This window comes from Vanellus vanellus (genome assembly GCF_965231255.1).
Source record: "Vanellus vanellus genome assembly, chromosome: 1".
In the NCBI taxonomy this organism is placed as follows: Eukaryota; Metazoa; Chordata; class Aves; order Charadriiformes; family Charadriidae; genus Vanellus; species Vanellus vanellus.
Window position 1 is genome coordinate 203,166,865 of NC_138905.1, and position 14,305 is coordinate 203,181,169.

At 37.5% G+C, this 14,305-nt stretch overlaps 1 protein-coding gene across 1 annotated transcript in view; it reads right to left on the reverse strand.

Annotated features, from left to right (window-relative positions):
• Positions 1-14,305, reverse strand: part of PARP4 (poly(ADP-ribose) polymerase family member 4) — a 58,019-nt gene that overhangs the window by 42,943 nt on the left and 771 nt on the right. The window contains exons 2-8 of the mRNA XM_082496087.1: positions 13,623-13,748; positions 9,917-10,049; positions 4,880-5,075; positions 3,341-3,464; positions 2,154-2,232; positions 1,478-1,591; positions 568-714 (exon numbers count right to left, since the gene is read on the reverse strand). Of these exons, the coding sequence (XP_082352213.1) occupies positions 568-714; positions 1,478-1,591; positions 2,154-2,232; positions 3,341-3,464; positions 4,880-5,075; positions 9,917-10,042 (786 nt within the window). The 5' untranslated portion in view covers positions 10,043-10,049; positions 13,623-13,748. The remainder of the gene's footprint in view (positions 1-567; positions 715-1,477; positions 1,592-2,153; positions 2,233-3,340; positions 3,465-4,879; positions 5,076-9,916; positions 10,050-13,622; positions 13,749-14,305) is intronic.

Sequence of the window (14,305 nt, forward strand, 5' to 3'; positions counted from 1 at the left end):
TGTGCCAGTTGTGCCCTATAATAGAAACTAACCATGGTGGAAGAGAGAAGTCAATAAAGTATGGTGAGAATGTAAATGGGAAAAAAATTTCTGTCACACTACAACCATTTTAAATAGCAGTAAAACATTGTCTGAAGAGTACTTTAGGAAGCAGAATACAACTGCTGTTGCCATTGGGGACTCCTGTTACTGATTCCAATATGATCTACATCAAGCCTGTGACATCTGTACAAAATAATCTGACAATCGAAGTCACACATCACAAAACAATTCTGTTTGCTATATTAGCACATTGCTTTTTAGGTATCACATTAGTTGATAATGCATCTACTGAGAAAAAAAACCAACAACCTATAATGAATATGACTACATTTGCTTTTAATGTGTTTAAGTACTGGTAACATTCACTCGATATTCCAATAATTTAAAAAAACTTACATATAAACAGTTTCCCTTAACCTACAGCTGTACCACTGTAATCTAGACAATGTTTACCACATTCAGAGAATTGGAAACTAAACCAAATCATTAAGGACAGAAAAGTGTAAACATGCAAGTTGTACAAGCCTTTTGTAATTTTGTAGAAGCTAAAAATTCTGCTTCTGGTGGAAAAGTTTCTCGGAGCAGGAAATCCTGGCTCTTCAAGTCTGCAATAAAGGTCTCGTACTTTTCCCTTATTTCTTCAGCAGTTTTAGTTAGGAATTGCTTACTGTTCTGTAAATTGAAAGAGTAAAGTTAGTTAGAAACCATATAGAGACTTGAGTCAACTTTACCAGACGCTGCTCTAACAGCTGACAATCGACATCTAAGTTCTGGGCTGTGATTTAAAGGGCTTCCAGCAAAGCAATGCTTTCATAAGGCTTCATGGGACATGACGGACAAGCACAGGGCTCCATATACAAACCCCACAGTGACAAGAGAGGTTCATCTAAGTGTATGCTGGAATAACTTGTTCTATCAATTGAACTATTCAAAATTCATTGCCGATACAGCTCCTTTGACTTGTATCTAATGTTGTTACAATGACACAGACTGCACATGCTGTACCAGAGTGTATATATAAATTGTATGCTGAGAAATACATTTAGGCCGCCCTCAAGACAAGCTTTTCTGTCTTCCAATAGTATGTCCAGAATATAATTCGCTATAGCATTTCAGCACGTGAACATGTCATTATAAGTTTAGATATTGCCAGGGAAACATATGTGAGTATGAGGCAGGTGCATCCAGGACCATGCTGTGCTGCTGTCAAGTCCCATACCAGCTCTCTTGAGGAAGTTGTAAGCAAACACAAAAGAGTAGAGGAGCCAACTATAAATCAAACTTTTTATGATAAAGCTTAACAGAAAGATCTCCTATTATCTATATCTAAGGATTAGCCTGAAAATAAGAATGAAAGGCATCTGAAGCTCTCTGGAACAGGTACATTCAACATGCATAAAGAAATAAACAGGTAATGTCAATGAATGGTTCATACCTTTGTTCCATTTGATGCACTGAAGTTTGCATACAGTCGAAACGGAAACTCGCAGTGCTCTTGGGAACACTGTAGTTCAATAACTACAAAATCTTCGCTTTCCTTGGAGTTAACCTAAATGGAGAGATAAAGCAAATCCCCCGACCCCCAATTTATTGCTTAAGTATGTTTCATTCACATGATATTGCACCAAGTACTTCCCCTTGTCCTATTTATGTATTCACCTGATTTAGAACCACTATGACTAGCTAAGAAAGAAGCAGAAATATTAATTATTTGTATCACAGTAACAAGCAGAAGCTCCTCTCAGGGCTTTACTGCACTGATTGCTGTATATTTCCATCATTTTTGTGTTTTGAAAGATTTTTAATAAAGAAGTTCAAAATTTAAACAGGTTTAACATATAACAGCCATGATAACATATATCTTGTCAGAAGCAAACATATTATTCTACTGCAATATTTTGGCAAGAACACTACAGAGACAATAGAGAAGTTTATTTGGGTAGAAATAGGCTGCAATGAAAGACAGAAAGCACTGAAGTACTTTCCAATCTCTTCTTTGCATTGCTGTACATGATAACATAGAAGAGTTACTGTTGATGTGTATAAAACCATAAGCCTTTTATTCATCTACTGATCCTCCTATATTCTCTCACAATAACAGAAAAGCTTACTTTTTCAAGGACACTGTATTTTGCAACTTCAAAATCTTGGGGGAAAAAAGGAATATCTTGATCATTTTCACTGTAAAATCTGGAATGGAATCAGAGTAATTAAAATCACATATGCCTAGTAGATACTATACTGTAATAGGCTGCAACATACTAGAGTAAGAACTAATTTATTTTAGGTAGAAGGTAAATCCATTTTTCAGCAGCAAAATAACAACAAATAAAGTTTTGAGAAATGAAATCCCACACGGACAAGCTGCTGCACTAACAGGCCAGAATGTCTAGTGTGAACCTACAGACAAGATTTCAATCTTCATTCCTTTAGAAAAACTATGGAAGCAAGACAATAAATGTATTTTCATTGCCTGGTTACATGCCAATTTAATAACTTGGTCAGCTACCTGTGGTCTCTGAGGCTAATTCCTCCCCTATTCTTGACACTCACATTAGGATATATATGTATAGTCATATCCTTCGGCATCAGGACTTATAGACCAAGTGTAACTTCTGGTACGTTCCCACAAAGTAACTAAATACCTACCTTATGACTGAACAGTAGTCTCCAAAACCGAAAGCTGCATTTTGTTAATAGATTTAAGAGTGCTGGAATTGATTTTGTTGCTTTAACTCAATAATTAGAAACAGTTATAACAATACTGTTTCCCTATCAACTAAGAGCAGTCTCAGTTATCTTGATTTTCTCCCAAGAATTTTCATGGGAGAAAGAGATGCTCAGCACTTCTAAAAATAATGAATTGGACTGGATTGGAAAAACCCATGTGAACCAAGAAAAGAAAAGAATTGTGATGATAAACAGAGCTCCAACGAGAAAATCATAGAGCTTGAGCCATACTAATGCCCGCTGAGTTGGTAGGAGCTTTGCATGTATAAGGGAGCTGGACTGTAGGTGTCTACTGAGATGGTAAAATGTAAAATAAATTTCCACAGTCAGATCTGAAGGTTAAAAAAAAACAAAAAACCTGTTAAAAATTCATACACACAAAATATAGAAAATGAAGAAAGAATAATTTTATCTTCCACTACATTATTAGATAATGAGAGCCATCTCCAGAAGTCACTGAAACAGATTGGGAAGTGGGATTTTTTGTTTGTTTGTTTGTTTGATTTCAATTTACAGAAATATCAACATAAATGTATCAAAATATATCTTTAATTTTCTTTTATTTTACCTAAGAGTCCTCACTTCAGACTCAATTCTTCTCTCACTGTCTTCAATAATAGTAAGGTTGGAATAGTTGTTTTCATTTTTCTTTGTGGCATTTTTATTTTCAGCAAATGACACGTCTTCCACATCTGCAATCAAAACATTTATTTACTTGGTATAATATCTGGTTTCTCTAATTTAATTTATGAATACTTAACAAAAAATACTACTATTTAATATTCATAAATATTTTACATGTTGAAAGAAGTTAATAGCTTCTAAGGCCACATTTTATTCAGCCATGTAACTGGTAGGATATGGAGTCAAGTGCTGAAGGGCAACTGCCTCAACTGCCTCACTGCTAGAATTAGTACTGGCCTGGACTATGCCACAGCTTATTCCTTTCAGGCACTTTGCCACTCTAACTTCTGTGACAGGTAAGGCAACAAGAATTAGGGCACATAGCTGAGAGCTACACTGTGCCACTTGACCACAGAGCCCGAGAACTCTTCCTCTATGGCTCATGTTGGTTTTGGGGGTTTTCGGTTGGTTGATTTGCCTTTTTTTTTTTTTAAGTTGTATAGATATAGTATCTGAATGCAGTTTTACTCTTACCTTAAAACTATTTAGGATTGCTACTGAATGGATCTACCTAGCTTCAGACGTGCGTGCCCATGGCCTCTGCTGTGCAAAATCAGATTTGTCTAACAGACTCAATGACACAGCAAACATACAAATGCAGGGATCCTGATTCTTAGTTTTATATATAGTTCTGAAAATTGTACTGATTCATGACTTGACAATGTTCATAAAATAAAATTATGTCAAAAGTAATTACTTTTAAAAATAATTAAAGGAAGGACTAGCACCCAGCAAAATGCAAGAGATGCAAAAGTAAAAATAAAAAGCATTGTTATTAGGAAGAAAAAAAGAGAATTAAAACACTAATAACTTTGAGGATGATAATTTTTTGCTGATTGTACACATTAAGTAGAATTATTTTTCTCATCTATATTGATGTCATTTTGCTTGTTTTACAGCATTAAAATGAACATTTGTCTCTCTTCCTTCTACACAGTGTTACAGTCATCTGTATCTGAACCATGTTACACACTAGAATGCTTGAGGTTCTTCTATTTTAATTATGCTGCATTAAATATTTCCAGCCCATGTTAACCTTTTCACTAGCTATCTTATTTTCTCGTAATTTTGACTTCAAAACATAACATTTCCTCATACAAAGGCACTGAAAACCCACTGTGTTCCGCTGAAATTAACTAGAACTTCCAGGTTATTGTCATTTTTTTCCAGTGGAGTCAAATAAACACAATCATTGGGTTGATTTTTTGTTATTTTTAATATTTTATCCACATTTCTAATGGAAACACTCCACAGAATGAAACTAACATTTCTTTCAAAAAAAAACCACCTTGTTTTTTTGTCAACTTTGTTGCCAGTTTCCATGGTTTCTGATTTCTTAAAAGGTGATTCTAAACATTCATCTTCTAAAACATTATTTTCCAAAGTAACTGATAGATGAATAAACAATATCAAATACACCTACCCTGTTTGTCTGGCCTTTGGTCAGAAGTGTCATCTGGTAATTTATTAACCTTAAATGCATCAATCTGTAAAAGCTTCCCCTTTTCAACTGACTTCCAGATGAAATCCACACATAAAACAGGTACCTGATACTTCTTAATATTTTTTAGATCGCGACAGCTGAGGACATCAGCAGTATCCACAAGAACATGTGTACTCTGAAAGACAGGTTACAATTACAGTTGCAATGCACACTTAGCTACAATATTAATCTAAATACTGTTTATTTGCAATTTATACTGGCACAATCCTAGAGTCCAAAGGAAACATTTAAAGGAAATATTTAAAAACATACAACCTTTTTGGACCATATTTTAATTGAAACATCCAGTTTAGAAACATGGTACCTCTGCACTTCATCCATAGACAACAGAGAGAGCTTGTAAGGCACTGGAACAGGTAGCCCAGAGAGGTTGTTGAGGCCCCATTCCTGGAGGTGTTCAAGGCCAGGCTGGACGTGGCCTTGGGCAACCTGATGTAGTGGGTGGTGTCCCCGTCTATGGCAGAGGGGTTGGAACTCGATGATCTTCAAGGTCCTTTCCAACTCTAAACCACTCTATGATTCCATGATTCTATGACTCCTCCAGGTGACAGTTCAGCCCAATTAAAATATGTATATCTTCAGAGTGTGTCCACTTTTCTACAGTAACTATGAAGATATGAAGGTGACCAGGTGCCTAATGTTCTGCAGAGCTTTTAGTAGCACATAGGAGGTCCAATAATGGACCAAGTTCTGTTGTGGTCAACATGGTACAAACCCAAAGCTATTTGGGGTAAAAGTGTTAAAAAAAATAAACAAAAAAGCTGGGCAGAATGCTGAAAAACCACAGTAAGCTTTGGTAGCCTTATAAAGAATCATACATTGTTTTACCGGAATCATATATATGCTTGTCCTGGTTTGAGGTAAAACAGGACCAATTTTGTTCAGTAACTACTTTTTAGCTTGGCCTCTTCTAACTACTGAAATTAACAGCATATTGTGCAGATACCGTTCGCTTTCAGAGTGATAAGACCTATGTTTATAGTTGATGCCAATGGATGGTATGCAGAGAGGCTCTTGCTTATACTTATTGCTCTAACACCGAAGGGCAGATAACTTTGTTACTTGCCCTGTTGGAGGGTTGGAAGCAGAAGAGCGTAGAGGGGTCCCACCTGTGGGGAGGAGCAGACAGGACAGGTGACCCAAAACTGACCAACAGGTGATTCCACCCCATCTGCCTCATGCTCAGTATAAAAGCTGAGGGATCAAAGAGTCAGGGCCCTTTCCACAATGGCTGGTGTCTGAGGAGGACTCTGTTTGTCTGCCTTTGATCCCAATCGTGATCCTGAATCCAGATCCATAATCCAGTTCCCATCCGTCACTGAGTCCAGTCTGGGACTTACCCAGTGCCAGCCGGTGATGTGATTGTCATCCTGGGAGCTTGATATGGTTTTGTATATATTTCATTATTTCCTTTTTATTTTATTATTAATATTTCATTAAAGTAGTTTAGTTCCTTCTAAACTCATTAAGTCTCTCTCTCTCTCCTGTGCCCCTCTCTTTGAAGAGAGGTAATGGGGAACACCTGTCGGTCGCCCAGTGGCCAGTTCCAAACCATGACAGGTTTATTGGACAATGCTGAAAGTTGAAACTTTCTGCATAGTTAGGACAAAATAAAAACATTTAGAGAAGTCAAATCAAATAAAATTGTGAAGTAAGAGGCAGTGGATTTTGCATCTTGAATAGTTAACATTAAGTGTGCATGAACTGATGGACACAGAAAACTTAAAGATTATTACATCAGAATGAAATTAGAGCTACCTTACTTGGAAAAAGGATGATAAATGTATCTACTTTTATTTGTCCCATGAGACAAAGTACAGCTGTAAAAAAGCAGCAGCGCTGAGTTCAGATCTGTTCTGAGGTTCCCATTTGGAGACAGATGAGACACTTTTTAATCACAATGTAACTTCTAAAGCTTGGGTAAGATTTACCCTGAACAGATTGGCCGCTTGTTAACTGTTCTCAGCATCCCAGAGCTCACAAATTTTAGGTATCAAAATATCTCTCTTCCCACTGCATTTATAAAGAATATTGAAAATACAGTCGAAAGGCTGAGGCACTTGGGTCTTTTTAGTCTAGAGAAAAGAAGATTGAGGGGGGTTCTTATTAATGCTTACAAATACTTAAAGGGAGGGTGCCTGGGGGATGGGAACAGTCTTTTTTCAGTGGTGCCCAGTGATAGGACAAGAGGTAATGGGCACAAACTTGAACATAGGAAGTTCCATCTTAACATGAAGAGGGACTTCTTTACTTTGAGGGTGGCAGAGCACTGGCACAGGCTGCCCAGAGAGGTTGTGGAGTCTCCCACTCTGGAGACATTCGAAACCCGCCTGGATGCCATCCTGTGCAACCTGCTGTAGGTGACCCTGCTCTGGCAGGGGGGGTTGGACTAGATGATCTCCAGAGGTCCCTTCCAACCCTGACCATTCTGTGACTCTGTGACAGGTTTCAATTAATATATACTTGTACCGCATTAACTCTATTTGCTATTTTCAATAATTAAATTTTTTAGCAAAGCTTTTTTTAGAGCTTATTGTTTTTCTCAGGCAATTTCATTGACTTTTTTCCCCAAATCATATCTGGAGACCAGCAATTTGATGAGATAAATGTAAGCCTTAATTATCATTGTAATAAGTAATTTATCAAAAGAATTTTGCTTCAGCTAAAATGGATGTGTGCTTGCTATGGCTTCAGCTAAGATGTGTGTGTGCTTGCCATGCAATTGGAAAAAGGATAGTGTTAGATATGATATCAGATGAAAGGAGCAGTTGAAAGTACCAAACCGTTGCAAAACAAGGGGTGATGTGGATAGCTAAGATAACTGCAGAAGTGTAAAGAACAGAGAAGCCACAAGAAGGACATGGTGATAAAGACATCGAGCCTTCCTCCAACGACCACCAAGAAGACCCCTGAGGAAGAGTAGCACCCGCACCACTAGAAGGGAGGGGGTGTGTTTGGGGTGGGTTGCGTTCTGAGAACTCATTGATTATGCAAATTGGGGGTGGGTTGCGTTCTGAAAACTCATTGATCATGCAAGTTATTTTCCAAGAAGAAACATGAATATGTCTAAGTAATAAGAAATAAAAACAAGCGTTTGTAAGAAAAAAGTGAGCCACGGGAGGAGAAATCCCCTCTGTAACTCCCAGCGCTGTAATAAATATTCTTTGCTCCACCGAATTTGCCCTTGACTAATATTCAATACAGTGAGTGTGTTTTTCTCATCATCCATCCGTTGCTTCTTTACAAGACCACAGCCACCACAAAGAGATGTGTCAACACATCTTGGAAGATCCTGAATTTACAGTGCAAAGAAATCTGTCACATCTTTGGAATACTCTTGCTAGACCTTGATATGTTATTCTTCAATTCTTCGCTTTCTTTCTTAAAGAGACGTGCATTATCAGAGTCACCAGGAAACTCCTGGTTTTGAACAAGATGATAACGTATCTACAATATTCCTTTTCTTCACATGTTCCTTTCTTTTTCCTTCAATGTCAACACCTTCATGGCATATACAATTTTTGCAGTTTGTAAAATGACAACCGCCTATGGGAGCTATATAAAACAGTACGATTTGAAGTAACTCATCCAATGTTGTATTAGGAAATGTTACATGAGAACAAGAGGGAGAAATTAACTCACTTATTCATACTCTTCTCAAAATTATAAAATTGTATACAGAGAAAACAAAAAATTGAAATCACAATACAATGCATTACCTTCTCCCCAAGGTGGATTAGAAGTAAGCACTCTAATATGACAATATTTATGAGCGTCCCGCAATTACTAGCTATGGGAGGGAGGAAATAAGTGTCACTTTCAAATGGCAGAAGTAACAAGGTATTATGCCTTCACTATTAAGTTAGACAATGTTAGATAATTCCCTGTCACTGACTTGTGAATACTTATACAGTTAAGGCATTAGCATGTTACCTGGCACACTTCTAGCTTCTGCCAACTCACAGAGTCACGGAGTTTTCAAAGTTGGAAGGGACCTCTAAAGGTCATCTAGTCCAACTCCCCTGCTAAAGCAGGATTGCCTAGAGCACATTAGTCAGGACTGCATCCAGGCGGGTCTTGAAAATCTCCAGAGAAGGGGACTCCACAACCTCCCTGGGCAGCCTGTGCCAGTGCTCTGTCACCCTCACCGTAAAGAAGTTTTTCCGTGTATTTGAACGGAACTTCCTATGTTCTAACTTGGGCCCATTACCCCTCATCCTGTCACTTGGAACCATTGAGAAGAGCCTGGCTCACATCCTCCCAGTTTCCACGCATGGTTTGGGAGACAGAACATCACCATGACCATTCCCATACAGGCAGTTTGGATATGAACACTCAGTCCTGAGGACCAAGAGAGTTCACTAGTATAGGTGTGGACCAAGCCATGTCAGCTGGCCACAGTCCCTGCGAGCATGTGACGTACAAGTATAGATGCAGCCCACTGACTTCATTACTGTGCACGTAACGCAAACAGGCTCCTCGATTTATCCATGCTGCATGTTCAATATACATTCAAAATAAAAAACTGTATTTAAATAAAAACCTGCAATATCACAGCCTTCTAACTCTACCACTATCTTTTCCTCACTTTCTAACCCAATGCTTGCATTAACAATGACATAACCAAAACCCAATTCTGTGATGCATCTCCTTATTCAGAGTTTCCCCTCTCTGATGATGAGAGAAGAAAAACAGCATGGCAATTTTATCCAGGAAAAATATCTCCCTGGTCCTTTTGTGGAGGGAGAATATCGCTCTTAATCTTTTATATGACATTTCAGTACTACAAAGCCAGATGCATTAAAAATGCAAACTGAATATTTCCATTTAAATATTGAACAGAGACATAATCTCTATGGTTCTTATTCCTCCACATGAGGCAAGATTAACACTCTACAACATTTGCACTACTTGGTATTTTCCTACTGAGATCTCAGAAATAAACCTGGAACTTACCTTGTGATTAAGCACAAAATTCACTACTCCACCATTTTCTTTTATGCTTGCTTTCAGCTTGCTCTTCTTCTGAATAGGTAAGCATTTAAGTTTAACAAAGAACACACAGTCTTCAAAGATTGCCATTGCCCTCCTGTTAAAAGAGAAACGAATTTTTTGCTTTGGGCTGAGAAAACTTTCATTCCCACTATCCACCTAAGTAGTCTCTCACCAAATATATTGTTTGCAACTCTAGGAAGTTCCAAAACAATTCCCGTTTTATTAGCATGGTAATCAAATCCACCAAGAACATCTCTTAATCAGTTTTATTATTTTTTTTTAATTACATGGAAAATTTAGTGTGACCTACATTTTCAGTAAAGTTATGGCTTGAACTAATTGCCTAACTCTTGTCTTGATCTCTCGCTGCTAATATCCACTATTGGTAATGTGGACGTATCTTAATTTAGACTGGAACAACCCCTTTTTAATTTCCTCTTTCACGCAGTTATCATCATAAAATAACTCTCAAGAATATAAACTGCTTTCAGTTTCCAGTCACTGATTTATAATCTGCAAACATAAAAAACGCCATCCCACAACATTTAAAAAGAATTTTGGAAAGCTGATCCAGATTAAACACAACAGAGCAAAAAATCACCTACAACAACACAACAAAACCCCCCAAACCAAGAAGCTAGCTTTAATCCAGATCTGTTTTCTGATTGAATTCACCCTCTGGCTTACAGCAATATTTACAAAAAGGAATAGCATAGCACTGGAATCACGGAGAGATAAGGGAGAGATGGAAGTAGGGTGATTACTTCTTTTCTCAGCAGTGTCAACCTAACTTGTCTGTAAAACAAACTGAATGAAAATCAGCTGCAGGTCATTTGTGACAAACTATGCTAAGATATGAGAGACTGGGAAAGTTTTATTTAAACAGAAGTAGAATTTATGACAACAAAATATAAAGGCAGCATCTGGTTTAAGTGATTAAAATGTATCATCAATGTATATTTATTTTCCTAGATGCCTATGAGTGTAAAGTCATTTTAAAAACTGATGAGAAAATGATAAATATAGTGTAAATGAGAACACTATACAGAGCACTGAGTTCTTTACATAGTATGTGAGCTCCTCAGCATGCCATGGGCTTTCTAGGGTTTCATAGCCCTTCAGTGGTAAATGAGTGTTAAGTGCAAGCTAGAAGGCCTTATGACTGGGTGAGTTCAGACAGAAGCCAAAACCAACGCCTGCGGCACTAAGCTTATTTGAAGCACAGCGCCCAGTTTAGTTTTCTCTGAAAGGCATTCAGATGGTACACCTCAAACCACTTTGAGAACTTAACGTAAGGCAGCTCTTGACAACCGAAAGATTTGGCTTAAAATTGCATTGCTGCTCCAAGCCAAACTGCTAATGCAGACACACTCCTAATGCTACAGTAACTAGCACAAAGAGAACATATGCTTGTAAAACAAAATATTCAGGTCATAAATTCTTTTTACCAATGATTCTTTGGATCTCAGTATACCATGTCCATAACTCATCCAGAAGGTCAGTATCAGTGTCACTGGTAAAGACTTTGTTTTTACTCTAACTGTGTTTCTGAAAAAGCTACTTGATGATGTAAATTTTCCACAGTGACTTAAAACCAAATAATTTTATTTGTGAAATAACTGGACAAAATTGACACTCTAGAATACCTGGCCTCTCCAAATTCATCCTGAACTCACAAGATGAGGCAGAAAAAATAATAAATTGCTTGTTTGAAAGCAAAGATAATATGAAAGGAAAGCAGTTCTTGTGTTGGCCAAAACCGTCTGATATTCAGTGTCCTCTATCTTGGGGAGTCCATTTGGAGAAAAAATGGCCTTTCTCCAACTTCATGAGAGCTCCCACACAGACTGCACATTCCAATTAAGCTTCTAGCCTCCTGCTTCTATAAATAAACAACACCCACATTAAAGACTGCAAAAACAAAAGCAGACACCATCTGAACTACTTGTGTTCATTCACTGCTTCACATTTTTCTGCACTATGTTTGTGCAAATGAGGAAACATCTATTAGAACAGTTTCTTTACTAATTTATTAGGACTAAAAATAAAGAATTTAATTACCCAATAGGTTCTTCAGGCTTATAAATTAGTATTGGCCAAATTGCACCAAAGCCTTTACAAGGTCAACAAAAACTTTACATCAACCCTGCAGAAAGAATCCATTGTAGTGTGGAGAGAGAATAAACCAAAAGACAGTAACAATGCAGAGGAAATGTTTAAATGGCACTGATAACAGCACTTCACAATCTAATATAAGATTATTGTTTGCTTAATTTATCAAGGACCCAAGTCTAGAGCACATGATTAGGAATAGGTTTCAGATTAAAAAAAACAAAAACACACTAGCCTAAGGCAATTTTGGGGTGGGATTTAGAGTATGTTACCTATACTACATTTAAGGAACGTGTTTATTTTCTTATTCTATGGCCTACTAGATTTTCAATGTACGCAAGTAAAGTTGTTCTTTGGTGCAGTAAAAAAGAAATCAGATGGCCATGGAATAACTTAAATTATGAGCTAAAAAATAGAAGTATTTAGTCAAGGAGAGAGAGCAACATAATTCACTTGAACTTGGGGTTTCATGAAACCCTGGGAAATCAACAATATGAGACACAATTTTATACGTGTTTGTAAAATTTATCTCAGAAAGGTAATATACAGGAAGGGCCCAAATCATCTACTGCAATATACACCTGATAGAACTGGCAACTCTGTAATGGTAATATGTGCATTTAAATCAGGCAGACAGCAGATCAAGGGGCACATGAGGTCATCATATACCTATGTGTTGTGGCTCTTGTTTTTGTTTTTTATGGCATTAGCAGTGCTTTTGGCATACAAGTACTATCTGCTTACACAAAAAAAACAACTCTCCATATTTTAACTAAGAGTTTTTCACAAAATACTATGCTATCAGTGGTGATAAAAATCTTTTACAATGAAGCCTTGTTCTAACTTGGCTCTGCAGGAAACTAAGAAGCTCTACCCTGTGGTATAAGGTCTGGTTTTAAACTGCTTTAATCAACTTTAGCTTGAATCTTGTCACAAACAAGATAGATTAATCTGAAGCATATATAAGGCCAAATGTGCCACTGCCAAAGGCTTCCTTTAATAACCACAGTATAAATCTGGACACTGCCTCCCTCATCAGTAGAGCTCTGTATGCACTAGTTTTCTCAATACATTCTCTAAATCAGATTCTGGATGCTGCTAAGGTATCAGCAGAAGTTGTCTTCTCAGGAAAAAATGAACTCTATTTGCACAGTCAACCCAAAAAGTTTATTAGAAGGCAACGAAATACCTACAACCTATTGAAAGCATCAGCCCTGCCTATACATCCATATCTCATCTGGAAAACACCAGAAGCAACTGAAATTGGTAGCTACATGTGGTGCAAAACTCCACAAAAGTATTTTATATTACATTCACTTATGAAAATCAGGCTGCTAAGAACTGAGAAAAAAAAATTATTGCGAAAACTGATCTGTAAATAAACTGTAGGTCAGCCAGTAAGCAGAAAGGAATGCGTAAACTTGAGGGATTAATTTCCTCCAAGTCTGTCTGCAAAGACACTCCCCCGTTCTCTGTTCCCAGCACAAGGTATTAAATGACCCCTGATCCCACTCCTCTTTTTATATTTTGAGGGAGGTAAATCATTTACACTAACCTGCTCAGGCAGCTGCCTTCCCTGAAGGATCTTCTTGCTTCCTCAACAGTGTGACGTACAACTGGAGAGCCTGGGCGTTGTACATAGGAAGGGCTAAGACACACTCATACCTCCCTGTAAAAACGCCTGGAATGGATGGCAATCCAGTCAAATAAATAAACCAAGCAAAGTGCAATCTACTGCACAATAAGGAGTAACCCTCGCTGTACTTGGAAGGAGAAGGAAATTGCCACTGTCAAAGCACAAGTGAACTTTGGAACACCAGACAGAGAGCATGAAATTGAGCTAAAATATGATCAAAGTCTATCCCCAGCAGTTTTTCTCTTCCTTCAGTGAAGATGATTTTATTCTCTTTCATTGTTGATGAATGCTATCAGTGAATAGTAGCCTCTCTCCCCCTAGTTTCCTAGAGAAGCAAACTTCTCAAGGAATTTTAGCAGTGTTTGGCTTTACTCTTTTTGAATGGCAAAATTTCAAAATCAGAATAGAAGACCATTGTATTTAATCCATGTGTTGAGAATTACTTAGCTGCTGATAAAACACTTTTATAACTGGAATACCGTGTTCTTGCAGCACCAGATAAGGAAGTTATGCAAAGTGGAACTGCTGACAACTACTACTGGTTTTATTCTTACAATTTTAATTTATATTGGTGGAGATCCATAAGGCCCCAATAGCCTCAA